This window comes from Macaca nemestrina, chromosome 4 (genome assembly GCF_043159975.1).
Source record: "Macaca nemestrina isolate mMacNem1 chromosome 4, mMacNem.hap1, whole genome shotgun sequence".
NCBI classification, from domain to species: Eukaryota; Metazoa; Chordata; class Mammalia; order Primates; family Cercopithecidae; genus Macaca; species Macaca nemestrina.
The window spans coordinates 90,477,224-90,504,453 of NC_092128.1; the positions used below are offsets into that span (position 1 = coordinate 90,477,224).

A 27,230-nucleotide genomic window follows, 5' to 3' on the forward strand; every position below is an offset into this window, starting at 1 on the left:
TAATGACAGTTGGTTAATTGTGCAAGAACTTGTACAAGGACTGAAGGAAATGGGAAGTTTCTATATGCTTTTGACTAGCATTATCCAATGGATCTTTCTGAAATGATGGGGATCTTCTGTAACTGTTGCCCATATATGTCTATTTGACACTTGGAATATGGCTAGTTTGATGGAGAAACTGAAAAACAAAAATATTCTTTTTGTTTTAATTAATTTATATTTAGATTTAAATAGTCACATGTGGAGAGTGGCTACCATATTAGACAGTGTAGGTAGACCTTAGAACAGTGAGTTTATGACCTTGAGCAATTCAAGGCTTCCCTTATGGGTGGCATTAAAATTGGCTGCTCTGGATTATGTTCAAAGGATTTCCTCAGTGGTTCTTAACTGGGTAATATCTCCCTACCAAAGAAACAGGTAAGCATTTGTTAGGACATTTTTGGTTATTAAAATGATTAGAGTGTCCTCCTGGGATTTAGTGGGAAGTGACAAAAGATGCTCAATGGCCTGAAATGTGTGGGACAGTCTGCATAATAAGTTATTATCCAGCCCAAATGCCAGTAGCAACCAATTTGACAAACTCAAGTAGGCCATCAGAGTTCTCTAAATATTGTGGTTTAATTTGTGACATCACATGCAATCTCTGTCCTACCATAGTAAATTCTGTCTCATATGATCTGTGTCTTATTTTCTCATGCCCTTAGGGACTTCACATTCTTATTATAATCATTTTGTTTGATGTCTTCAACCAGTCTCTCTCTATACTTGAACATATTCTAACTTTTGTATCTCAACTAATATTCTTATTTAATTCTATATCCTTCATCTGTGACTATCTCTTTCCCCTCATTCACAGCAGGCTATCCCTTGCCACTCTCACAATAGCACATTTATTCATGTAGCTATTGGGGAAGCATTTCTGTATTATAATGAAAAGAAAGCCAACACCATATGTAGTTTCAAAGCACATCATTTTATTATAGACATGTCAGTAGAGTTGTCATATCATGTTCCATTTCCAAACCATCGTGTGTATGTATATATACATATACATATGCACATATGTAAATATATATACACACATACACATATATGTTTAAAATTTCCAAAGAGAGCCCAATTGTATTCTTTTATGCTTATGATACCTCTCCCTATTTGATATGGTCCAAAGCATACCACCACACCAGTTTCACATATTTTTTCTAATTTAGTATCACCTTGCTTTCTTCCAAGTGTAGGCTCATACTAAAACTATAAGGTAGTCACTTAAAACATTCCAGCATGTGGTTCAATGTATTGTCCAAATTAAATTTTCAAGTACTTAAACAATATCTTTCTAACATCCCCCACTTATCTAAAAAAGAATCACTGCACATCCCAAGTAAATTATTCTAAACTCAACTCTGAAAACACTAGGTAGAAATGATCATATTTAAAAATATATCTATACTTGGTTAAACATACACTGTAAACTATTTGAATAATTGTGATGATTGCATCTCTTATTAACTGTACATCAAAGCAGTGATATGCCTTCTTTTGCCCTTTAATGTGTTATGTTATAAATCAGTTCAAAAGACATTACAACATTTTTCTGATGTATTATAATTTTGTATTGTACAAACATGTTTATAGAGAAATGCTACAGAAAATTAGAGTCAGTGTTTATTCTTGCAGTACAAAACTACATTCTTGCATGAATTCAGTAGGACCATACACACACAAACATGTTCATGATGTAATTTAGATTTTTATTGGCAAAGATCATGCCTGTTTGTGGCACTGAATGAATAGTTATGATGTTGATTCACTATGTGAGGTTGCATTTATGGACAGCTTCTCTAATATACTAGGCAATGAAGTTATCCAAAGGCATTGGGAGACTTCAAAAACTACACCAAAAAAGCAGAGTCCCGTTATTTCTGTTGAATAGATGACAGCCAGAATTTTTAGTGAGCTCATTTACATAGGTTACATGATGATCATGTTGCTATAAAATAAAAGACCTTCAAATTTTCATGAACTTGTATCATTATTGCTGTGTTAGCACAATTAAAACTCATGTTTTGTTTATAAATCATATTCTCATACTGGGTACTAAATATTTTAATTTACCTATGGTTCAATAAGTAACTCATAAAAAATGACTTGAAAATTGACTAGATTTGGGGAGAAAGAAAAGTATACAATATAGTGAGAGTTATGTACTTAAAAATAATAGATTTCTTTGCCTATTGCCACAGGTTATATTCTCATAAATATATTCAGATATATGTTGTTTTTTTCACGTATATGTGTTGTTCTTGTTTGCCATTTTAACATTTCATTATTACAGGAAAGGAATGAACATAGCTATATAAATGTTAGCCTATCTTTTTACTTTTTCCACAAAGAATTATTTCAGGATCTTTGGATATATGCTTTCTTACATATGGACTGCCTATATTATTTCATGAAAATTGTAAAACAAAACGCCTAAATTAAATTATAGCAAAGGTAATTATAACTTTATTGTTGGGGGGTTACATCATCTGCCCTTTTGTATCATTTAATTGGACTGCAAGGTGTTTGAAATATCAATACCATCAACAATTTTAAGTCATGATGTCTTTATAAATATGGAAGTATGTCATTAAAATCATGTTCATTTATAAATTAATTTTAATTGCTATACATAAGTACTATAATCATAGTGAAACAGTAAAATAAGTAATCTATCTATATACTACACTATTCAGATCACTCATCTTCATAAGTATCAGCCACAATGATATTTACACAAAAAAAACCTAATAAAAAGAAGAAAAATGGGCAAGTTTAGTAGAAATTAAACATGTGATTTTGTGGGCATAGAAGAGCCTTGAGCAATTGCCTTCCCATTTCTATTGGAGTAGAATCTTAATAATACCCCCACAGCATCACAATTGCTTTCCTAATACCTATTTACATTCATGTATGCTATAATATATGCTGTATACATGTTGTATATTTACAGTATATATACACACATTCACACACATCCTTTATTCTTAGGCTCATTCATGAACATGCAGATCAATCTGCACAGTATGATCAAAACATGTTTATTTTCTTAAATGATATTCACATATAACTTTTCACTCTTTGTGCAAAAATACCATATAGATTAGTATTCTCTCTCTCTAAAAAGTCTCTTTTTTATGCTTGAGGTTTTTCATCCTTTACAAATAAATTATGAAATATATTTCATTAACAAGTTGAAAATAATTACAATGTTTTTATAACAAGGCATTACTGAGGTTTTGAATTGTGGCATCCTTGAAGCCATCTGTCTTTCAAAACAAAGACATCAGTAAGTTATTTTTATTTCTTGATATTTGCACTTTTCAATTACTCATATGAAATATGTCATTACAAATCTAATAATCATGCTAGTCAAATAGTGTTTGTATAGAATATGCATTTTATTTGTTTTATTATTTCTTTTTCCTGAAAAGGAAACAATCTGGAAAGCCTCTTGAAATTATTGTATTAGAATGTTTCCGGAAAGTTTTTTACCCCATGAAAAAGGGTGGAGAAACCAGTGAGGCAATATATTTTTTAGGAAGAATAATTTTAGTGGATGCTCAGGAGAAATAAACGCAAATGCAAAAACTGTTTTATTTTCTAGTCCTTTGGTGTCTCATTGCCTCATGAAAATCCTAAAAAGTGTTCAATTCTTTAAAACATTGATTATATTCTTCCATTAAATATCAGCTGTGGTCCTCCATTGCTCATGTTGTCTGTCATTTCCTGTTAGAAAAATGACATGATTAATTAAAATTGGCTTTTGGAATAAGACATTGTTTTGGTTAATGAGTTTGCAAAACAGAAATTTCAATCCATTGAAAAACTTGCTAAGTTTTGGGGAAAGACAAGGATATTTGAGGAAATAAAATTTCATGGCATCTTGGAGCACATGAAAATGCTGAAGTAAGAGTCGGTTAGACCAAAATATTCTATCCACAACAACGGTCCATTCTCTCCCCACTTTCCTGAGTTTCCTCTTTCTTTCTTCAACTAAATTTTGGAAAGACCTTGCCTAGAAAGAAGAAGATGGTTAAATGAGCAAGTTTTTCTAACGCATAGACTCTGCTGAGCCTGTCAACAAAGTGCCAATGCATTCTAGAGGTGACTTTATTCTATAGGAAAATGTGTGGCCTTTTGCTAAGAACAGGAAAAGGCCTACAAGGGAATCATTGCTCATTTGTAACTATGGATCACTAAAAAATCATAGTAGGAAAGATTGTTTTTCATGACACCATCCCTCTTCCAGTAAGAAGTAATAACAGCGAAGTCTCTTAACATGTTTTTAATGGATCAGTTACTAAAAAGTTAATAAGTAAAACTATATAGAAAAGCACTGAAAATACAGATGCAAAGGACAAACTAGCGTTAAAAGTTTCACTTTCGATGATATGAAATAACATTATGAAAAATTGTGATGCTTTTAATTCATGTTTTATTAAATATTAAACCCTTCCCAATACAATAAAAAGTGATGGGATGTGAAGCCCATTCATATTTTAATGGTTAGAGCACCATACTAAAAATATGTTGATAAAATTATCTAAAAATAGATTGGCAGCATCTTTCCATGCTTGAACAAGCCTATTTGCAAGAGAGCAGTAAAAAAAAAAAAAATATATATATATATATATATATACACACATACACACACACACACATATATATATATTTTTTTTCTCAATTTATTTCTATCTATTTCTATCTAGCTCTGTTTGGAGAATCTGCTAGATATGTACATGGTGAAACTCTCCTAGAGATGCATGTGATGAAAAATCTGAAAATATATTAGGGTTATTGTGCTGGAGCTAAGTTCATAGCTCAGAAATCTGATTTGAGGCTTCATTGAGGAACTCACCACTGATGGCAAAATAAGTAGAATCACCCCCCACCCCCAATGATCTTCAACAAAATTTACTTTTCCCCTTTTACCTACTAAGAGAAAAATCAAATTTCTAGTAGATTTACATAAACCCATTCGGTGCCTTTTCTCCTTCTACAAGGACTTTGCACTCAAAAACTGCTTAGAAATGATAAAAAGTTAATCCATTATATTAACCTTCAATTGCAGAATTTAGTAAAACAATTTTTAAAAATTTTACAAAAAAAGAATTTTCTTAACTGAATTCACTCTGCCGTGAACACAGCAAAATCACTGATCGGAAAGAAGAGTGAAAATTATTTTTAAAACGAGTGAGTCTCCAGTTTGCAAACAAATTTGCAAATAGGCATGCTTAATTTAATAGGAAGATTGTAGTTTAAATTTGGGCTGAACCAATGTGACTATTTGCAAATGGGCTTTCTGCAAATGGGCCATAGTATCCATGTGACTTTCTGTATGTCCAATTACTTTGTTTGAGCAAACCAAGAAACATTACTATTTATTTTTAACAATTTGAAATATGGGAACTAAATTTAAAATTTATCACATAAGATAATTTTACTAGAAGAGTCTTTTCATACTGAAATTTTACTGTATTAGCGTCCAACTTTGGCCATCTTCTCATGCAATTTTAGCATGAGGGAAATACACAGTTTGTCTTTATCCAGACATATCTATTATTAAAAACAAAACTCTGGCCCATGAATGATTATACTGAGTCAGTATCATGAAGTAGCAGACAATAAAAGGAGTCGTGAATCATCCAAGCAGAAATGTGTTTGGATGCTTATAGGCGGGCTGAGTGTTTTAAATACTCAATCAACTTTCAAGCTGCAAGACTCGGCCATGTAGGTTTATGTCAGCTCTGCAAAGTAAGCGCTTATGAAAGCGATACTTTGAGAAACAACATTAAACAACATCAGTTCAGACTGATCTGTTGACATCATGACTTTCTGGAAGGGGGTAATGCTTTCTGCAGTGACATTACAACATGGTAACTCCCTAGAAGTCAGCGTACCTTGTAGGTAACTCTGGTGTCGGGGGCACCACCGGGCAGCTGGGCAAGTCGGTTATTTCAATAGCCCTCAATCTCTAATGTAAATATAACAATCATACAATAAATATTGCACAAATATATACAGAAAACTAAATCAGACTAGTATAAAAATAAAGCACAAAAGAGCCACTATTCATATATACATATAAAATGACCATCTATTTTTAACAATCATTTCTTTAAATTACTGGAGTCTTCCTATGTATATTATTAATTCTTTAATGAAGGACATGCGTAGCTCTGCTTAAAACTGCTTTCTTGAGTCAATTTGAGAACACTTGCTCCCCTTATTTGAATGTATAGATTGTACACAAAATGGAAACACTACAGAATAAATATTTTTCCTTCAAAACATTATAAAGAAATGTGCAGTAAGCCTTGCTGTTATTACTTCTGCTCTGTGCTTATGCAATTTTATTTCCATGACATGAAGCAAAATATAATGTGGCCATTACCTTAGTGAGTTTATTTTACAAATGTTTCCTCTTTTCTCTACTAGATCCAGTAGCAGGAACTGAATTAAGGAATATGTGCAAAATGTAATAGAAACACAGACATCATACTATACCATTTGTCCTTTTATACAATTAATTTAACTTCCTATTTATATGGGTTTCATGAAACAATTATGCAAGGACAACTGCTTAAAATACAGGCAAAGCTATCCACATATGCATAAGTTTAGATGAGAATTAAATGAAGCTTTATATGGACTGTAATATCTGCACTGATAGGCCAGGCGTTTTGTCACCTTATTAAAAAGCCCCTTTATACTTGAAGATCAAATTTACATAATCAAATGCATCTCCTTACAAGAACAAGGGAAGAGCTAGAAAAGGGAATTCATGCAATTTCTAAAACTGGCATTATTGAGTGGAGAGTGTATTTAGTATCTGTGCTTTTCCTCAGTATAATACATAAAAATCCATATTTATAAAGCATTCAATATTTTATGAAATACTATTTTAGGCACTATGTTTTTGAATAGACAGATAGACTACAAACTTTTGTCGAAAATAGGTGTATCCATGAATTGCAGAGAAAAAAAAATAAATATAAAATTTCTATTCTTAACCCAATAGAGCCAAATGTGTAAAATCTGATTCCTCAAATTGTGATCTAAAGTTTCAAGTTGATTCACCCAGAGTGGACTTCAGTCTTCATCATGTGCTAGCAGTGAGAGGAAAAGGTACGAAACTCACTTTCTCAGCCATTTCATGAGAGTGATGCAGGGAATGCTCCCTTTCTGAGAACATCCTCCTCTGTTCATAACTGGCTAGTCGACAAGTGAGCCAGGAAGAGAGCGTGCAGCCCCCGATCCCAATGCACGCGAGAGACATGGAGGCAACGTGCAGAGGGTATAGGGAGGAAGTTTTCTTTGTGACTGCCCGGAGGAACTGAAAATTCAGGATGCCCCCAATGAGTCCACAGATACAGCAGGCTGAAAAGAGGATCATCTGATAAAAAAAAAAAAAAAAAAAAAAAAAGAAAGGGAGCGTTAAAGTTGAAAAGTCAAACCTGACCAGAACACAGTTGCCCTGTCGGGCTGCATGTCAAGGATGACTAACCTACAATAAAGAAGAAAAAGTGGTTTTGGTGCTTCACAGAGGACAGGAGATTTTTTTTTTTTTAAGCCAAGTTTCTATTCACTCTGACTCACTGTAGACAGAGAGAGTATACCACAGTGTTTCAGAAATTGATAGCTGACGATATTAAAGCCAAGAATATAGCTTATGAAAACCCTGAAGCAAACAAAATTTATCTTCTAGGTAGATTCAGATTTAAATATTTATTTAACATCTACTGTGTGCTACTATGCTAGAAACTTTAACAGATATCATCTCAATTAACACTCCCAGCAAGCCTCTGAGACAGTAACATGTGTTTTAGAAAAATGAATGGTAAATAGCTAACGCTAAGTTTAGGCACCAAGCCGAGATTTTTCTGATTCCAAATCTAATTTCACTGTGTCAATCCTTCAAAAATATCTCAATAGCTTCTCTTTGGATTGTCATTAGTTCCACCTAACTTCAAATCTTTATACCTTCCTACCTATGTGAGCTTAGGAAACTTAGTTAAATCTCTTTTTTTAAAAAAAAGTTCACTCATATTTCATTGTGCATGTATTTCCTAAACAAGTACTTTAGGGACTCCTATGAACTGGCCCCTATATATTACAAATATTTTATTACTTTGTGGCACTATTGTTGAAGAATATACAATCGGTGTTCCAAAAATACTGTTTGTTTGTTTGTTTTAGAGAAACAGATGATGTAGCTTTGCTTTTGGTCCTACTATTGGTTGGATCTCAGTGTCTATTAATAGAGCTAGGAGGGTTAATCAACAACTATCATAGGATCCCTAGCAGAACCAAGAATAATGCTTTCTGAGACGTACATATTTTGTGAATATTTAATAAACTTAAATTAACTAGTCAAATAACTTTAATAATTATATTTTCTTTTTGCATCTGGTCTAAATTCTTCTATGGGCTTTCATGATACTTTATAGTATGATACTAATTGAATTATGCAATCTAATTTCCATTCTTCTCTGGAACACAGTCTTATTCCAGTCACCTCTCTTGTCCTTCAATATGAATTACTTATTCCCACATCAGTGATATTTTTCATTTCCTGGAAATAATTTTGCTTCTTCCTTAGACTCCTGGATGAAAGGCACAAATTAAGTCCTAACTTGGACTTTATTGATCTTCTCCTTTGCTATAATTCCCCAAGTCAAACAGCTTTGTAACTCGCTTTAACATTTAATTTTACTTTATCAGGTATTATTTTTCTTTCTTTTCTTTTCTTTTTTTTTTTTTTTTTTTTTTTTTTGAGATGGATTCTTGCTCTGTCGCCCAGGCTGGAGTGCAGTGGCGCAATCTCGGCTCACTGCAAGCTCCGCCTCCCGGGTTCTAGCCATTCTCCAGCCTCAGCCTCCCGAGTAGTAGCTGGGACCACAAGCGCCCGCCACCATGCCCGGCTAATGTTTTGTAATTTTAGTAGAGACGAGATTTCACCGTGTTAGCCAGGATGGTCTCAGTCTCCTGACCTCGTGATCTGCCCGCCTTGGCCTCCCAAAGTGCTGGGATTACAGGCGTGAGCCACTGCACCCGGCCTTATCAGGTATTATTTTTCATTGACAGTTGAGTTTACTCTGCACTTATTAAGCACCTAGCATCTGTTAGCCCCTGAGTCAGCAGCTGCTAGCATTACAATCAATCATTCATAATTCTTCCTCTTGAGAATAGTTAAATCTTGTGAAAGAGAAGATCCAGAATTTTAACATGGCATGATAAATATTAAGAAAGGGATATATGGATTGCCCTAGGAGTAGGGAGGAGAAGAATTTAGCCCAGCCAAGATTTTTGGAGAAGGCTTTCTTGAGAATATGTCATGTCAGTAACTACAGTAGTTAATTTCATTTCTTCAACTTAATTCAGCATTCCTTATTGCATCTGTATCATCAGAGCTAAAAATCCAATAATGAATAAAATCTTTTTATACTTGATTAAATATAATACTGAAGATCCATTACCAATAATAAAATCATCCTACTAAGTATAAACTTGTAGCTCATGATGCCTACTAGAATTAACCAATTATATTTTATTTTAAAGTAGGTTTGGATGTCATGCTGTTCTTTGGGGATATATTTTGGTGTTTACTCATTCTCTGAAAATATGGAAAGATATTATAATCAAGCTTCAAATAATTATTGTTACAGAGAAAGTAGACAATACCTTTAGTTTTCTATCACATGAAAGCCCATGTCTTTCCTGATGTCATTCTGATTAATTCTTTAAAGGCATGACACCTCATTAACATGTATTAACAAAGCAATCTTATCCAGGAATTAAAATGTTAAAATCTGTAACCATATACTATTTTCAAATTTCACCAGGTTGGAGACCCTAGACTGCAGATATATTTGGAGTGAAAATTTTTTTTTAAATTTCATTAAAATGTAGAAAATCTTGATAGTTAAATGCCATCAATGGGGACCTCAGAAAGTACAGAGGATAATGTACCTTTTAATAGTATATACAGCTACCACCTGAATGGTAGTTTCTTAAAAAAATCAGATTTCATTATTTTTTTTCTTTGTAACTTGTAAGAGAAAGACAGAAAAGTGACACTATTGCCTTTGTATAAAACAACAACAACAACAACAAAAAGCCTCTTCCCTCCTTTTTTATTTTTCCCTTCCCTCCCTCCTCTTTCTTTCTCTCTCTCTCTTTTCTCTTTCTTTTCCTTTTTTGTCTTGTTTCCTTGTTTGTTTACTTGCTTTCTCCCAAGGAGTTGTTCCTACATAGTCATAAAGAGTCTTGGTAGAGGAAGAGCATAAGAAGAATGAAGGCCATGTCTAAAGAATGATGGGAGAATCATAAATGCAAATTACAAGCCTGAAAAAATACATTTTTTCTAAAGGTTTCATTTTTCCCTTTATGTAATTTTTTAAAATCAAATATAAAATTGCTATCTAAAGCAATGAGGGCTTTAGCCTTTTTGTCATAATAGATGTTCTCACAAAGAAAGGTGTGATTAGAAAAAGGGGTCAAATAAAAATAACTGCAATGCTTCCAATTGCCTGATTGCTCACATAACTGGCCTCCCCTTGGAAAACTCTTGTTAGGCTCAAAGGCCACTTCCTAGGGTCCCTGTGTAGTATTAATTTTGCTAATTTGTAAGTGTCTATGTTCTTTCCCATAATACTTGGTAAAATAAACCACACTTTTTCCTTATTTCCAAACTCTCATAAAAAATCATGAAAGGCAATGTGGAATCCACACTTCAGCATGCAGTGTGTCTCATCCAGCCAATATCAGAGTTAACTGGGAGTGTGTTCCATACCCCAGAAACCCACTATAGTACCAGAAAACATCTGAAAACACTTATATGTGCATTCACAGTAATAAAAGAAAATAAAATAAATCTCTGAGAATTAACTGTAACCATAGCAACACAGCTGTCTTGCTGCTTCGCAAAACTTGCTTCACAGTCAAAGAAAGCCAATAATCCTTAGGCCCAGTTCCATATTTAAACGGTTACATTTCTCATGGGCTGAAGCTTTATCTTCTTGAGCTCACTGAAGGATTCAGGCGATTGTCTGGCAGTCTTCAAATTGGAAAACTAGAGACTGCCATCTGCAGCAGTCATTAAAGGTTACATATTCCGGTATTTAAAGAGTTTATTAAAGTGTTTTTATATTGGTGGGCTTTTGTCATGGTTTCTAATAATTTTGATGGTTTTCTTTGAAAACAGAAAAGGCAGGATTTTTTGCCAGTTTTTTTTTTTTTTTTTTTGGTCTCAAACTAGCAATATTCAGTATATGAAAACTGGCTAGTCATCATTTCTATTTTAGAATTTTACATTTCAAACACCTCAATGCATAATACAAACAAATCAAAAACTTACGACAAGTCCTGATTTTTTTTTGGCGCACAATATTCCACAAATGCCACAAAGAAGAAACTGAAAAGGAAAAGAAGAACAATTATGCCTTATCCAAAGACACGAGGACTCCTAGATTTTAGCTTTTAGTTCACCCATGATACTTTCTCCAGGGAAGATAGAACATTTTCAATTTCCTTCAAAATCTGGAAAGGATAAGATCTCATTCTAGAATAGTAAAGGATAAAGGTATAAACCCTAATAAAAATTTATTTTTTGCAAGATTGTTAGAGGTAATTGAATCCATTTTACCACCAGGTAAAATTATTAAGTAAATAAATTTAGAGCTTTGTTTTTCTCATTTCCTTTCACTGTCTGATTCCTTTCCACTTTCTTAGGGAGAAAAGTGGTGTGATATATTCATTCATACTTAACAACGAGAAATCAGTAAGTTACACTACAGGAAAGAATCTGCACAAATCAAAAGATAATGCATCAGACAAGGATGATTCTCTATAGAGATACTCTTTGTACCTCTCCAGTTGGTACAGTGACTATTTCCTTATTCTACCCGAAAGACTGTTCTTGTGGATATGTCAGAAGAACACAAAGGGATAAAGCAATTGACAGCATGTAATTTCTTGTAGATAAAACATTGTTGACATAATTGCTTTGCAAAGTCAGTCACATCAGATTATCTACCAAGGAGAGACTATTAGATATTTTGGTGATCATAAAATGATAAATAGTTTAATTTGAATAGAAACAGTTCCATTTGAATGCAAGTTTTCACATACTTCTGACTTGAACTAAACTATGTAAAATATTCATTAATAAGTAAGAAGTCCACTAAAGGACTTCAGATTTGTAAAGAAAATTTTGATTTGCAAAGAGAACTAGTTTTCATTGTTGTTGTTGTTTAATTATCTGAAGTCAGAACTAACAATATAGCTTATTTCACTAAATATTTGACACCTGGATAGATTTATTTCCAAATACATATCAAAATATGCTAAAGATTATCTGAGATAATATGCATGTGAGAAGTACCAAGAAAATTTGTTAAAAAGCAATAAGTAAGGGAAGTTGTTGCAAGGAACATTTTCCTATAAGGGAGCAAAATGATTATGCAGGCAGTGGTGCAGCAAGAAGGAATAGGGAACACACAGAATATATAAGAATTTGGTATATAATTTAGATGACCTTTCATATTAATGGAAATGATTATTTTCCCAATAAATAGAACTAGCATAATGTGTTAACATTCCCTAACATTCACCAAAATTAATATAAAATTGAATATTTATACAAAAATGTTTAAATGCCTTGGGAAACAACTAAGTTAAATATTGATATAATTTTAGAGGACCGGAAAGGATTTTCTAAATGTAGCACCAAAGTTTTAACTAAAGTAGAAAGTACTTATTAATAGAAAAAAAATTAATTCTGATAGTCAAAAACGTAACACTCAAAGGCAAAAACATGTTGGGATTATATTCAGAAAGTATATGATAGCTAAATAGTTAACATACTTTAGAAATAGAGCTAACAAAATATTTTTAGTATTATAAAACCATGAGAAGATAGAAACTCAGAACTTTATAAAACCTGAATACTTGCATAATTTTCAGTAGCCTTAAAAAGCTATTTCAGAGTGACCATTTCTCACCACCCACTGTGTCCTAAGTGTAGATGATCATGTCCTCTTATGGACTCTTTTTGTTACTAATTTCATCTCACATTTTTCAAGGCTGTGCTCAAGAAATTCCAGTTTGGACCAATTCTGTACCTCTCAGTGCTTCAAGCTTCAGATCAAAGCTCAAGCATACTCTTCTCCTTAAGTTTCCCTGACTACCCTGTTTTCATCCTGAAAGTTCATTTATCCAGAACTCAATCGAAAAGAATTAGAAAGCAGTGTAGCTTTATGTTCCTTGCATCTGTTTTGAAATCTATAAACACTGCCATTATTCATTTACAGTAAAGCCCAAGGGGTGGTCAGGAGCATAAGCAGAGTTCTCCATTCAACCATTTGGTTGGAACATCTAGGTGCCAATAAATTTGCTATTTTGTATTGTCTCACTCCAATTGGATGGAGCTAAGAAATGGGAATTCAAGGATTGGGAGAGGGAAGGGAGAGTAGTGAAGGAATCAATCAAAATTTTTTCTACTTGCAGCAGAAGAATGTAAATACTCTCCGACTGTCACTTCTGTTAGAGTATCCAAAAATCACATTTCCTAGAGAAAAGCTGTAACCTAAGAAAAAGTGGACACATGTAACAGGAAGCATATGAAATTATGGGATTTATGAGGAGGATCTAAAAGATCTTGGTTGAAATTTAGCCAGCACAGTTTATAGAAAAGAGAAAAAGAGGCCCCCAAAGTAGTAAATTGATATTTTATTTCATTGGCTATCTTTATTTACCCCAAGTCATAATAATGGAAGAGATCTTAAAAGTTGATTTAATTTATCCCTCAAAGCTTACATGTGGGGATGTGGGGAACTAGAGGTCCAGAGAGGTTAGTGACTTGCTCAAGGTAACACATAAAGGTCAGAAATCACACATACAATTTAAGACTTTATTAAGTGTCTAATTAATTTGTTTTTAATAATGTAATGGACCAGACGTGGTGGCTCATGCCTGTAATCCCAGCATGTTGGGAGGACAAGACAGGTGGATCACAAGGTCAGGAATCTGAGACCAGCCTGGCCAATATGGTGAAACCCTATCTCTACTAAAAATACAAAAATTAGCCAGGCGTGGTTGCGGGTGCCTGTCATCCCAGCTACTCTGTCTACCACCAATGAGGGAGAGACAGCAGCGTGGGAGGAGACCCTGCACCCCCACCCTGTGATGAAGATGAACAGGTACTCCAGCTGAGGGTGGAGCACTCACACCAAAAAAAAAAAAAAAAAAAAAAAAAGTCCAGCACATAAGCACAAGGCAACTATAGCCCACTACTAGAGGAGTGTGAAGACTATTTTGCACCAAAGATAATCACAGCCACAACAACATTTAGTTCCGTACACCAGACTGACTCCACTTCTCACACTAACAGCCTAAAAGTAGATATTAAGATAAAATACAAAATTCTAGAAAAAAAAATGACTTTCAAACTTTGCACTGTATATCCAGCCAAACTCTTATTTAAGCAACAGATTATAAGAACGACATGTTCGCTTGGCCAAGGGCATGGTGGTAGACTGAATTATGGCCCTCCAAATATATCCATCTTCTAACGCCCATAATGCATGAATATTATAGGGTAAAAAAGGCTTTGCCAATGTGATTAAATTAAGTTTCTTGAGATGGGGAGATTATTACAGATTATCCAGGGATTCCTTAAACGTAATCACAAGGGTCATTTAAGAGGGAAGCAAGGTCAAAAGAAGCAGAAGGCTATGTGTTGACAGAAACAAAGAGGCAGGGAGAAGAAATTTGAAGATGCTACACTGTTGGCTTTGAAGAGGGGCAAGGGGGCTATGAGGCAAAGGATGTAGGTGACCTCTGGGTACTGGAGAGGACAAGGAAGCTGATTCTCCCTGGAGCCTCCAGGAGGAATGCAGCCCTAAAGACTAATTTTAGACTTCTGCCCCTCAGAACTGTGAGAAAACGAACTTCCATTGTTTTAAGCCACGAAATTTGCAGAAAGTTGTTAGAGAAGCAACAGGAAACTGATACAGGCTCAAAAACATTATTCCACATAAAACTCTAAAAGAATTACCGGAAGTTGTATTCAGGACAATAAATAGAGAAAGATATGAGACAGGAAAGGAAAGAAATAACAAAAATACAAAATAAAGCACAGTAAATGTTTTAAATGGAAAATACATTATTGAAAAAAATTAATATCTGCTAATACCCCAGGCTATTTTGGCATAAGCTATGATGTGTTGAGCAGGAGTAAAGAAGATGTAAGTAAAATGTTCTAACATTCTTATATTACTTAACTGAATAAAGAGATCCTAACTAGATTTAGATAACAATTAAAAAGTTGAACTTTAAATTTGTGCATTAAATTATAGATCAGAAAACTAACAATAAAGAGAATTTGTTGTAAAAACAAGATAAAATGACAACAAAGATTAAACCAACAGGTATTAGGAAAGTTAGAAAAAAATTTAAAAAGTGACACTATGCAATAAATTGATGTAAATAATTCTAATAAAGTAAGCAATAAGACTAAATGTGAATGTTTTCAATTTTCTTAGCAAGAGGAAAAATAGAGAACAGAAAAGTACTTTGTTAGAATTTCTCTAAAATGAGTAACACCCTTTTCTTTCCCTGCTAGTTTGTCTCTCTTCTCTGTCTCCCTCTTTCCTTGTCTCTCTCTCTTTCTCTTACACTGGCCTAGGTACTAGTTAATGAGTTCCGTATTAGTATTCTTTTCTGTATAAGAAAGTTTATTTTGGGGAAGAGCAACTAAAAGTAAAAAAGGCAATGGTAGAATTTCCCAGTTTGAATTATGTAATGGAAAATTTCGGAACCATGATTGCTGTGGAAGCAGATATAAGTATTAGCTGGCAGGGAGAGCAGGCAAGGTTGAAGGAGAGCAGGCAAGGCTGAACTGATAAGATTATAAACGGTGATGGGCCAATCCTATTTTAACACAGCTTATTAAAAATTTTTCCCACATAATATTTAACTACTTCAGATGAAATAATTTTCACTGAAATTCTCTAGTTATTAGAGGAGATATACTCATTAGAAAATAGAAACAACACTACTTTTTTTTTTACCCACTGAACCACAAATTGAATTTAATACTTTGAAAACCTTTAATGACTTATCCAATTTCATAAACATTAGTTCATTTCTTTAACATGCATAGAAAAATCATTAGGAAAACACACAGACAGATATTAAATGTTTAAAAATTGTTTAGAAAGAATCTAGTTCTGGCTAAAAGATGTATTTATCCTGTACCTGGATTAAAAGTTGAAAGACTTATTTTGAGACCACTAGTTCTTGAATATTCTTACTCTACTTCACTCACCTTTTAATTAAGTAATAACTCTGGAAGCTCTTAGAAAGGTTATTTTGTGGTTCAAAACACAAAATGCACATAGAAAGCATTTCATAGTTTTCTTGATATTGTGCTAGTGATTGTGTTTTTCTTACATCATATCCTGGCTCAACTCATAAGGATGCCTCCTCTGTTATGGGCTTCTTTTCATTTGAGATCCCACTTTTCTAGTGGTTTCTATTATATATATATACACACACACACAGAGTATATAATATATGTTATATATGTATATATAGTGTATATATATAATATATAGAGTAAATTATCTCTGTAAAATGGAGAAAGCTTATCAAGTTGGAAAGCCTGCCTGAAAGCAGTGGTTTTCAAATTTGGCTGCATATTAGCTTTTAAAATTCCTGACATTTTAACCAATCAAAAATTAGAATCTCCAGGGTAGGACTCATGCATCATTATTTTTAAATCTTCCCAGGTGATTCTAGTATACAGTCAAGGTACAGAGTCCATTCCCCTGGGAATCACATGCAGTGTTTTCAGCAGTGCTTTACCAATAGACCTATTCATTTTAGGGCTCTCCATTTCAGCCCTGAAATTCTCCTTAACTACTCTCAGTGAGATATCGACAAACATGAAGACCAAATAAACTGCTCTTCAAGGGAGAAACATGGAGTCAGCGTTCAAAACATAAGGTCAAAGAGTGAGAATTGTTTGGTTTGTAATAGGTCTTAGACATAGAGATCATTATTTTATCATCCTTTAATTTATTTCACTCAGAGCCTTTCATCGTTGCTAATACGTATTTTTTTTTCCCTAAGTCTCTAATCTTTTCTAAACTTTTTTCAAACTTTTCTTTTGTTTTAGTTAACTAGACCTAGAATTTGGCATGGTACACTATTATCTGGGTAAATCAGGTCAGTTTTTTATTGAGAATTGAGAAATAGGCAAAAGAAAGACACCTATACAAACAAACACCCCTGCAGAAAAATATTGAAGGGAAATAAACTGAAATTAAACAAGATCAAGAATAAGAAAACAAACAACTGAATTAAAATATGGGTGAAAGATCTGAGCAGACAACCGACAGAGAAGATACACGGATGGCAAATAAACATGTAAAAAGATAGTCAACATTGTTTGTCATTAAAAATTATAAATTTAAACAACAGTGAAATATCAAGACAAATCTGCTAGAATGGCTAAAATTAAACAAACAAATAACTGATGATATCAATTGCTTGTGATGTGAAGCAGCAGGAATTTTCATTTGCTACATATAGGAATGGAAAATGGTGTAGCCACTATGTAAAACCAGATGGCAGTTTCTTACAAAGATAAACATAGTCTTCCCATATGGCCCAACAATTTTGCTTTTAGGTATTTACCTAACTAATTTGAAATGATTTGTAAAACTAGGAACAATAAAGATTTTTTTTTTCATAGATAGATGGATAAACTGTGATATATTCATACAAAGCAATACTATTCACTGATAGAAAAAAAAGCGAGATACCAAGACACTCAAAGGCATGGACAGAATGTAAATGCATACTGCTAAATAAAAAAGCCTGTCTGAGAAGGCTGTTCACTGTCCAATTCTGTAAACTTTTGGAAAAATAAATAATAGAGACAGTAAAAAACAAGCAATTGCTAGGGTTTGAGGGAGGTAAAGGGGGTTGAAAAGGTGACATATGGGGTGTATATTTAAGGAAATAAAACTATTCTGTATGATATTGCAATTGTGGACACATGATACTATCCTTTTGTGAAAACACATAGAACTGTATAGCACAAAAAACCTTAATGTTTAAAAAAATTTTTAAATTAATTTTGCTAAAAATTAAAAAATTAGGGGGTTAGGGAATCCCAGAATAGAATGTAGAATATAACCAAACAATATAACTATAATAAAATGTGTAAGACAATTTCAATGAAAGGGGTCAGGGAGAAAATGCTGACCTGAGATATAACTTTAGAAATAAGTGGAATATGTAAAACTGAAAAAAAGACAAAAAGGCGATGGTATATAAGCATTATACTCTATTTCACAAAGTTATTTCCTACAGGGTTACTGGTTAACAATTTTGACACCACTATACATGTATACTGAAATCAAACAATTAAATAAATGCATAAATGGTAAAAGCCAGATTTCTTACTGTTAGACTGAGAGTTCAGAGATAAGTCAGGGGAAGAGTCTAGAATGATGCAGTGGGAAGGGACTGGAGTTGTAGGTATCAGTATTAAGCAATTTTTAGTTTAATGTAGATACAGACGGTTACATATAGAACTATTTATATGGATGTCTATACACACACTGGCATATTCTCATATATATATTTCTTTGCTCTGATAACTGACAAGTTCTAGAAGGAGCAACATCCCAGTATCAATGAGCACACCTATCACCCAGATCTTAGTTTCAAATGCCTTTCCTGTAAAAGGAACCATGCATCCTTGGAGAAATGACTGATTTTTGGACTGGGGTAGGAAATATATAAGATGAATGTAGAGCGTACAAACAAACAAAACCCACATTGAGATTTGTCAAAGGGACAAAGGAGCCAACTGAAATAGCTTCCAATGACTAAAGCTGGAGCAATTCAAGCTATAAAATAAAATAGCATGGGATTATGACACAATGTGTACCATAAATATCCTTAAGGCCATGAAAATGAATGATAGACTAAATCAGTAAATGGAGAGAAGAGGAAAATCTACTGTACAGAAAAATTTCAAATAACTTATGTAGATAGTTTGCTCTCAAAGAAGTGGAGCATAACTTCCCACTATGTAAGTGTGAGCCACACTTAATGATTTTCTTCCAAAAAGTACCATATGGGAATATAAAAAGTGTATTTGGAATGAGAGGGTGGCACCCCTTTTTGGGGTGGGCCAAGGAACTCTGCTAGCATTTTTTCAACCACAACCACTGAGGTCATTGTTTTGCCTGCCTATATCCAAGGCTGGTTTTGCATGTGGAATTGAAATGAACTCAGAATCTGGAGGGTCAGGCATTTCAGAAACAAACCCAAAAGTTCCATGGAATAGAGTACTCTTTTTTCCAAGGAGAACACCACCTCAATCAGGTGACCAAGGTCAATGCCAACAGTGATAAATCGTGTTGATAGCATACATCCTGCATTCAATGTGATGAAAATGGCAAGGATGCCCACTATTACCACTTGTGTTATACATTGGAGCAGAGCTACTAGACAGTCCAAACAGGCAATAGCAATAAATTAAAAGTATTAAAATTGCAAACGTGGAAGTGAAACTATCATTATTTGCAGACAATATAATTGATATATGAAATTCCCAAGAGAATCAACTCTACATGGTAATATAGAAAGGTAGCAAGGCACAAATTAGTATTAGAAATTAGTAATATTCATATATGCAAGTGATAAAATTCCTAAAAATAAATTGTGTAATATAAGTATAAATAAGGAGAAAAAAACATTAATGAAGAACACTATAGTAGATTTATACAAATGAAAATACATAAAACATACTTGCTATAGTCTGAATATTTGCTAATGGAATTAGTGACCTTATAAAGGAGGCCTCAGAGAGCTTGTCTATCTTTTCAGTTACCTGAAGACACAGCTAAAAGGTGCCATCTTTGAAGCAAAGAGTGAACCCTCAACAGACACTGAATCTTCTGGCAGCCTGGGGAAAATATTTGCAACAATAAGCAAAAGACTAATTTCCCTAATGTAAATGAACTCCTAAAAACTAATAAGGAAAAGACAAACGATTCAATGGAAACATACACAAAGGATATGAACAGATACTTCCCTGAAATACAAATGACTTCTAAATATAAATATGCCCAACCTCATCAGTAATAAGAGAAATGCAACTTCAAACTAACTCAAGTATGTTTTTTCATTTATCAGATTGGCAGAAATCCTTTGATTCTGTTCTGTACTGTTTGATAATCTTGACAAAGATGTAGAGAACCAGTCATACATTGCTTAAAGATACATTGATTACTGAAAGGAATTCAGCAACAATTATTAAAATTATACAGGTGTGTTGTGTGTGTGCCTGTGCGTGCATACGTATATCTCCTTTGCCTCAGCAGTCCCACAAGTGAGAAGTTATCCAACAGATTTAGCTGCAAGTGTACAAACTGATCCATGTGCCATATTATTTAATTTAGCACTATTAGTAATAGCACAAGAAGAGCAGTCCCAAATGTCAGTCAGTAGAGAACTGGTTAAACTTAAAGGAGTTCTCTGCATCTATTAAAAATATATGAGAAAGATTACTATTCACTGATATGGGAAGTTCTCCAACACATATAGTTAAGGGATAAAAGCAAGGTGTAAAGTTGTGTATGTAATATACTACCTTTTGTGTAGAAAGGCAAGAAATATATAATTATCTATATACAAGTTTGCTCATACATGTTTAAAGTAACTCTGGAAAAACAAATAAGAAACAAATGATTATTTGAGTTAGAGGAGTGATGGCAACCTGATCAAAGGGACTGAACTTTTCATTGAATACTTTTGGTTTCATTTACATTTGAACCATTTTCAGGAGTTACTTATTCAAAAAGTTAAATAAGTTGACTCCTATTTGCTCAAGGCAAAATTATGATGTAAATATTAAGAAAAAGTAGTCCATCAAGGTTCATTGTTATTCAGTTTTGTGTTCTCCATAGGTATTTAAAAAATACTAACAAAAACTCCCCAATCTGTACATACTCAGAAAGTGTATTTGGAATGAGAGGGTGGCACCCCTTTTTGGGGTGGGCCAAGGAACTCTGCTAGCATTTTTTCAACCACAACCACTGAGGTCATTGTTTTGCCTGCCTATATCCAAGGCTGGCTTTGCATGTGCAATTGAAATGAATTCAGAATCTGGAGGGTCAGGCATTTCAGAAACAAACCCAAAAGTTCCATAGAGTAGTTTATAAGAATTGAGTACACTCCTTGAAATAAATTAAGCCTATCATGGAAGATTGAGGTTGAAGGCTGAGCATAGTTTTCTTCTTAAATATAATGAAGCATAAACCACTACATGTTGAAGTAGATGCAGTCTCCACCTTCAATAACTAACATATTTCATCTTTAGTTAGAAAGGATCTTGTAGTTCCACACATTCATAATAGTTGCTGAAATAAAATCTTTATTTTGTAATGCATTTTGATCATCTCTTGACCCTCTAGAAAAAGAAATTAATTGAAAAAGGAATTTTGCTCTGTGATGTGCGGCAAGTTTATGAAGAAAAGAAATTATGGATCTAAGAAACCTTTCAAACCTCATATGAATCTCCATATCAACATAAATGTGTTATTTCATTTGCCATTACTGGCATTGTTAGAGTGATAGATCATCTACTTGTTATATCCAGCTTTGCCATAGCCTCTCTGACAAAGCTGTGCTGTTGAAATAATATTTCTAGATGACATAATTGAACTTCAGATGAAATGAATGAATTAGTAAATGCATTGATGATACTGTATATTTACAGTATCCGTGGGGAGGTACAAAAATTAGTCAATTTCAGCCAATTTTAAGGCACATAACTGGGTGCAATTAATCGTCACTGAATCAAATCCAGTTAAACATTGAAAACAGTTATGGTTCGTCATGATAGATTAATTCTTTTCTAAATGGTAGCATTTGAAAATAACTTGGATGGTGTTGACCTTTCACATGTCACAGTCATAACACTGTGTATTTCAGAAAGTTCTTTCTCAGTCCTCAGATGCTGTTGAGATGTCAATACAAATAGACTTTTCTACATAAAAGTCACTGAAAAAGACAGTTTTGCACTGAGTGATAATTGCAAAAATATTTTTTAGAGATGAGAAGTAATTTCCCAAACTAGAAAAGACTCTGTTCTTAATTGACAGAAAATGATTTGTGAAATTTACCTATGAGAATATATTCCAGTAGTTGATTCACTTTCTCTCAAACATCAGGTTTGCCTTCAGAATATACACAGAATGGCTTTTCCCTTTTGGTGAAACTAGAAGTTGGACAACGTCTTAGCACTTTCATCTGAATGCTGAGATGCTATTACCTGCTATTGACTGGTTCACTGTTCTGAGTGACTGTAGTTCATTCTCCTCTTTAGACCCCTCTTTAGCCTTGACACACACACTATCCTAATATCATCTAGAAACTTGCAACCGGAAGAAATCCAGATACATTTTATTCAGTCAAGATCAGATAACATATGAACAGTCAAAACATATTAGAAAATGTTTCAGGACATTAAAATATCAGAATACATTTTTAAATAGGGTCAATTTCTTTGTTATTTTATCGTTATTTTAACCCATCAGGTACTATACTTTTCATGTCATGCCTATCTAAAGCACAGTTCCTAAAGGAGACAGGCATCTTACTTTTTGATTGAAAATAATGACTGGTCTTTGAAGGACTATAACCAAAGCTGTTGCCATCTTTTTTGTTTGTCCTTTCTGAGGAAAAAGAGTATGCTCTCTCAGGGAGAGTAGGGTGCCCTAAGAGGAACTTCCTTAAACCTCAGGGCTTACGTCACATTAATAATAATCCTGACTTTATGACTCTGCTTGAAATCCTTTGTAAGATATCACTGAAAGCAAAGAGGCATCGCTCCATTTGACGACATATGCTTTATTCAATAATCCTATCTGAATGTGCATCTATCCAGTTTCAACACTCTGGGGAATGAGGCAATGTATAAAAGCTGCCCATGCTATTTGCCTATTTCTTTTCCACAGGTAGTTTGTGAGGACCGGGTTTTGGCTGTCTTAACAACTGGACCCACTTTAGTCTGAATAATCTGAGTTACAAAACATCCGCAAGAATTTTTCAAATAATGACTTCCATAAACCATTATATTGGAATGACATGGGGATACTTATTAGAAATGCAGACTCATGTAAGAGTCCTGACGGGAGCAGCAATTGATGTCTCATATACTCTAAGGACTCCCTCAGCTTTTATGATGGACAAGATTCTTCTCTTTCCTAAAAGGTATGGACTCTCATACATAACACTTCTCTCTCCATTCCCAAGTGTTAAGACAGTTGTCAGAAGCACTTTGTGAGGAGTCAGTGTCTTGTTCATACTTATCTGCATTAGCTATGGGGCGAGGAGGTTACTGTTGCTTTCTCTAGATCCTGTTGGAAACCTTTTATACCTTTACATGGGAGGTTTTGTGTAGCTTGTCTTTGAGAGGCTCATTTCCCCCTCAAAGAACTGGTGGTATATTTGGGCTTTTAAGTTCTTTTAAGCTTTGTTTGTTTTTCTGTTTCTCATGATGAGGGATCATTTCTGGGGATCAGACTACCTGGATTGAAGGGAAGGTGGAGCTATCATCCCAGATAGAGCCCCTAAGGAATGAGAGAGTGGCCTCTTCAAGAGGTACTAACAAAACTAGTTGTCTCACCCAACTTTTTCTGTCTCTCTTTCTCTATCTGTTTCACTCTCTCTTTTCAGAGCATCTAGAGCAGTTGATTTGAGGCCTTTGAAATAAACACAGGGAAGAATTTTACTCTCACTCTGTGAGTCAGTATTATAGTTTATATGACTTAGCCATGCTCTCTCTGTTTGTATCAATTTTATAATAAATATTTTGGATCAGGTATAAAAGTATCATTTTTCTTCCTGAATACATTTATGCAAGAGGTCAGTATATATAATTGGACTCTGAAAACGAGGGGTTGGAAATAGTAAACTAGAATGAACTGTTTCCAAACTCTATGGGAAATCCATGAGTTAAAGAGCACTATTTATAACTCACTTGAAATTTCCTGAGGCAGAAGTATCTCATCTCTCCACATACCTAGTTTGTTAACTTCAAACTGGTTTTAAAGGACAGCAAACATGAATTACATCTTTCCAGTACCTGGTTCGATTTGATTTGCCACAGAGCCCTAAAATCTTGATAAGGCAAATAGGGAGACTTTTAAATCAAATCTCAAAAGGAAATATTAGAGAATTATATAAATGAAAAGTAATTATACATTTCTCATTGTCTCAAAAAATCTAAAATAAGATCTTACAAGAACATGAATCAGAATCTTGTTTGATCCAAATCAGATAGAAGATTCTGGTAAGTGAATCCGGAGGGTGAGGTTTTTAAGGACTAGATTGTGGAAGAAATCATTGTAATAGAAGTACAATAATGGTCTAGGTGATTTATAAACTTAAGCTAATAAAAGACCCAGGGAAGATAAAACCAGGGAAGATGCTGAGTTTCTGAATTATTTAAGAATAGTTATGAATGGTGGTTTCTAAGTCTCGTTGATTTGTGTTATTAATGTAACAGCTTTCAGCTTTCTCTGGGTAAACAGGACCATCATAAAATAATTTTAGCTCTTTTTCTAGCCTTTCACTGATTCATTTATTCATTACTCAGCAATTTTCTTAGGCCTGTGCAGTTGCATAGAAGATTTAACACTTGTATGTCTTTGTAGTATTATAAGACAATGCTACAGAGAATCAAAAATAACTTATTCTCTCAACAGAGCCAGACAATAGGTGCTGGCTCTTAAAGAAGCAAAAAGATTAAGCCTGATGGATTTTCTATTTCCTGGAGTAACAGTGTGCTTTTACTGAAATACCCACAAAGGTTGCAGCAAGAAATAATAGTGTAGCAAAAAGAAATAATTTGGGAGCATAAAAAAACATGTGGATTTTGGGCTTTGGAGAAAATATTAAACACTGTACTCTCTATCAATATCCCTTAGAGGTATAATTCTTAGCCTTACTAAAAAAATTTTATAAGATATCTTAGCAGATGAAACTTTACCCTCATCATCCAGTTCCTTTACTTTGCTGTTAAATCAAGAATGACCCCAAACAGAAACATTTCTGAGATATTCTTTTGGAATAAATTCTCAAATTTCAATAGTTTACTTTTTTCAAAAGTTTGTAACACTTACTATCTGAGTTCTCCCAATATTTCTGGGAATACTGAAAAGAGCATTCTTTAAGTGTTTTTATTATGTGTGTAGAGAAATAAAGATGCAAAACAAACAAACCGAAAAAACTAACAACAACAAAACATAGCAAATCAGTGGCAGAATTTTAATGAGAATTGAAGCTTGGGATTTCCTAATTATTCCTTATTGCGCCCTATACAGTCATCTCTCCATATATGCAGGAGATTGGTTTTGGGACCACCATAGATCCTGAAACCTGATGATGCACAAGTCGCTTATGTAACAGGGCACACTATTTGCATATAATCGTCCCACATGCTTCTATATACTTTAAATTTCTCTAAATTACTTTTAATGCAAAGACAATATAAATGCTACTATGTAAATAGTTGTATACTATATTGTTTTTCTATGTGTATTATTTTTATTGTTGTACTCATATTTTTATCATTTTTCCCAGATTTAAAAAAAATCTTCAGTTGGTTGAATTGGCGGATGCAGAACCTGCGCATAGGGAGGGCCAACTATTCTTGGTTTCACATTAGCACTAAGTATGTTGGAAACACCTTGTCACAAAATACTCTCTAAAAGATCAATTATAAATTGTTCCCAGTGAAAAGGTTTTGAGGAAAATCTGTCTGGAGGGAAGGGTTGCTAATGAGTATACCTATCACCTTAATTTTCACCTTTCCCTTAAAGAATCCCTTAAGATTCTTTTTTCCCCATCACTATCACACTTAGGCTTCCCACTGTATCTCTTGCCCAGCTGAGGATAAAGTCTAACACAGCTAGAATACATTTATTTCCATTTATCTATTAATACAGCTAAAATAAGTTGATATTTTCAAAGAGACATGGCTAGAAAATAAAGAAGTACTAAAGGAAAATGAAAGGATGTGTCTTCTTCCTGGCGCATAACTCATTGAACATGCCGGCCCTGTTCCATCCCACATCCTGTTGGAAGGACCCAGTGACCCAGTACTGGGGATGCTGAGAGGACATCAAACCTTAGGAGGCAAAGGGCCAGAGGCCACTTCCGTGGTCATCTGCTCCCAATTGAAAGTATCCATTGGCATATTCTATGAGTTATTTTAATAAAAATGATGGTATTTTTACATTTTGTTCTGATTCATACCCAGATTTGAAAAAATCAAATAACTCAGAGGACCTATATTTTATTTATTTTAAAGTGCTAAGGTCAGAAAAATACATGATTGCTGAAAGGTGTGATACACAGAAGGACTACATTTTGTGCTGCAGGATATGTACATTCATAGGTTGAAGCTAATACTACTAAAAGTTCTGTTCTTTGACCTACCTGGGAAATTGGGGTAGTCTAAAATGTTACCTATTATTTCTGAATCTAAATGCTAGCTCCAAGAACAACGGAGAGGAGTTACATAGAGGAAGATTTTAACCGATTATCAGTAAATAATTTCTAATCAATAGATCTGTCCACAAAGTAGCTTAAGCTTCCTGATAACATAAATGAGGTCCTTTTAATGGGAAATGTTTAGGGAGTAGGTAAATGAGTACCACGTGGGAGTACAGAGGATAAGGTTGGTGCAAATGTGGCAAAAAGTTGAAGTAGAATCCTACGAAATATACTGACTCTTTTTTAAACCGTAATTTACCACGCGGCTAGATGCTCAACTTTCAAAGAAATGTAGATGCTCAATTTTCGAAGAATTGGAGTTCAATGACATATATGTGACACTGTGTAATTCATCTCCCATAAAACAAGCCATTTTAGGCTGTTTCAGTGTCCTGGGATATCTATAGTTGTGAATATAAATTACTCAAGTCATAAATATATGCATGAATTAGTTAATTAAGGCTACTGAATCCAGAATTCCAGATAACAGGTTACTATAACCAAAGAAACGACCACACTATTTTTACTTTTCTTTTGATTTAAAGATAATAGTAGATGACTTTTGGTTTCTATTGTATAAAATTATAATTGGCATC

At 33.9% G+C, this 27,230-nt stretch overlaps 1 protein-coding gene across 8 annotated transcripts in view; it reads right to left on the minus strand.

Moving 5' to 3' along the window:
- Positions 1-952: 952 nt before the first annotated feature.
- Positions 953-27,230, minus strand: part of LOC105475655 (transmembrane protein 196) — a 51,553-nt gene continuing 25,275 nt past the window's right edge. For 5 of the 8 annotated variants that reach the window (XM_011731113.2, XM_011731112.2, XM_011731115.2 and 2 more), the window contains exons 2-5: positions 11,405-11,461; positions 7,187-7,441; positions 5,946-6,019; positions 953-3,771 (exon numbers count right to left, since the gene is read on the minus strand). In XM_011731113.2, the coding sequence (XP_011729415.1) occupies positions 3,765-3,771; positions 5,946-6,019; positions 7,187-7,441; positions 11,405-11,461 (393 nt within the window). In that variant the 3' untranslated portion in view covers positions 953-3,764. The remainder of the gene's footprint in view (positions 3,772-5,945; positions 6,020-7,186; positions 7,442-11,404; positions 11,462-27,230) is intronic. The other 3 variants (XM_011731116.2, XM_011731117.2, XM_071094923.1) reach the window with 1 other exon arrangement.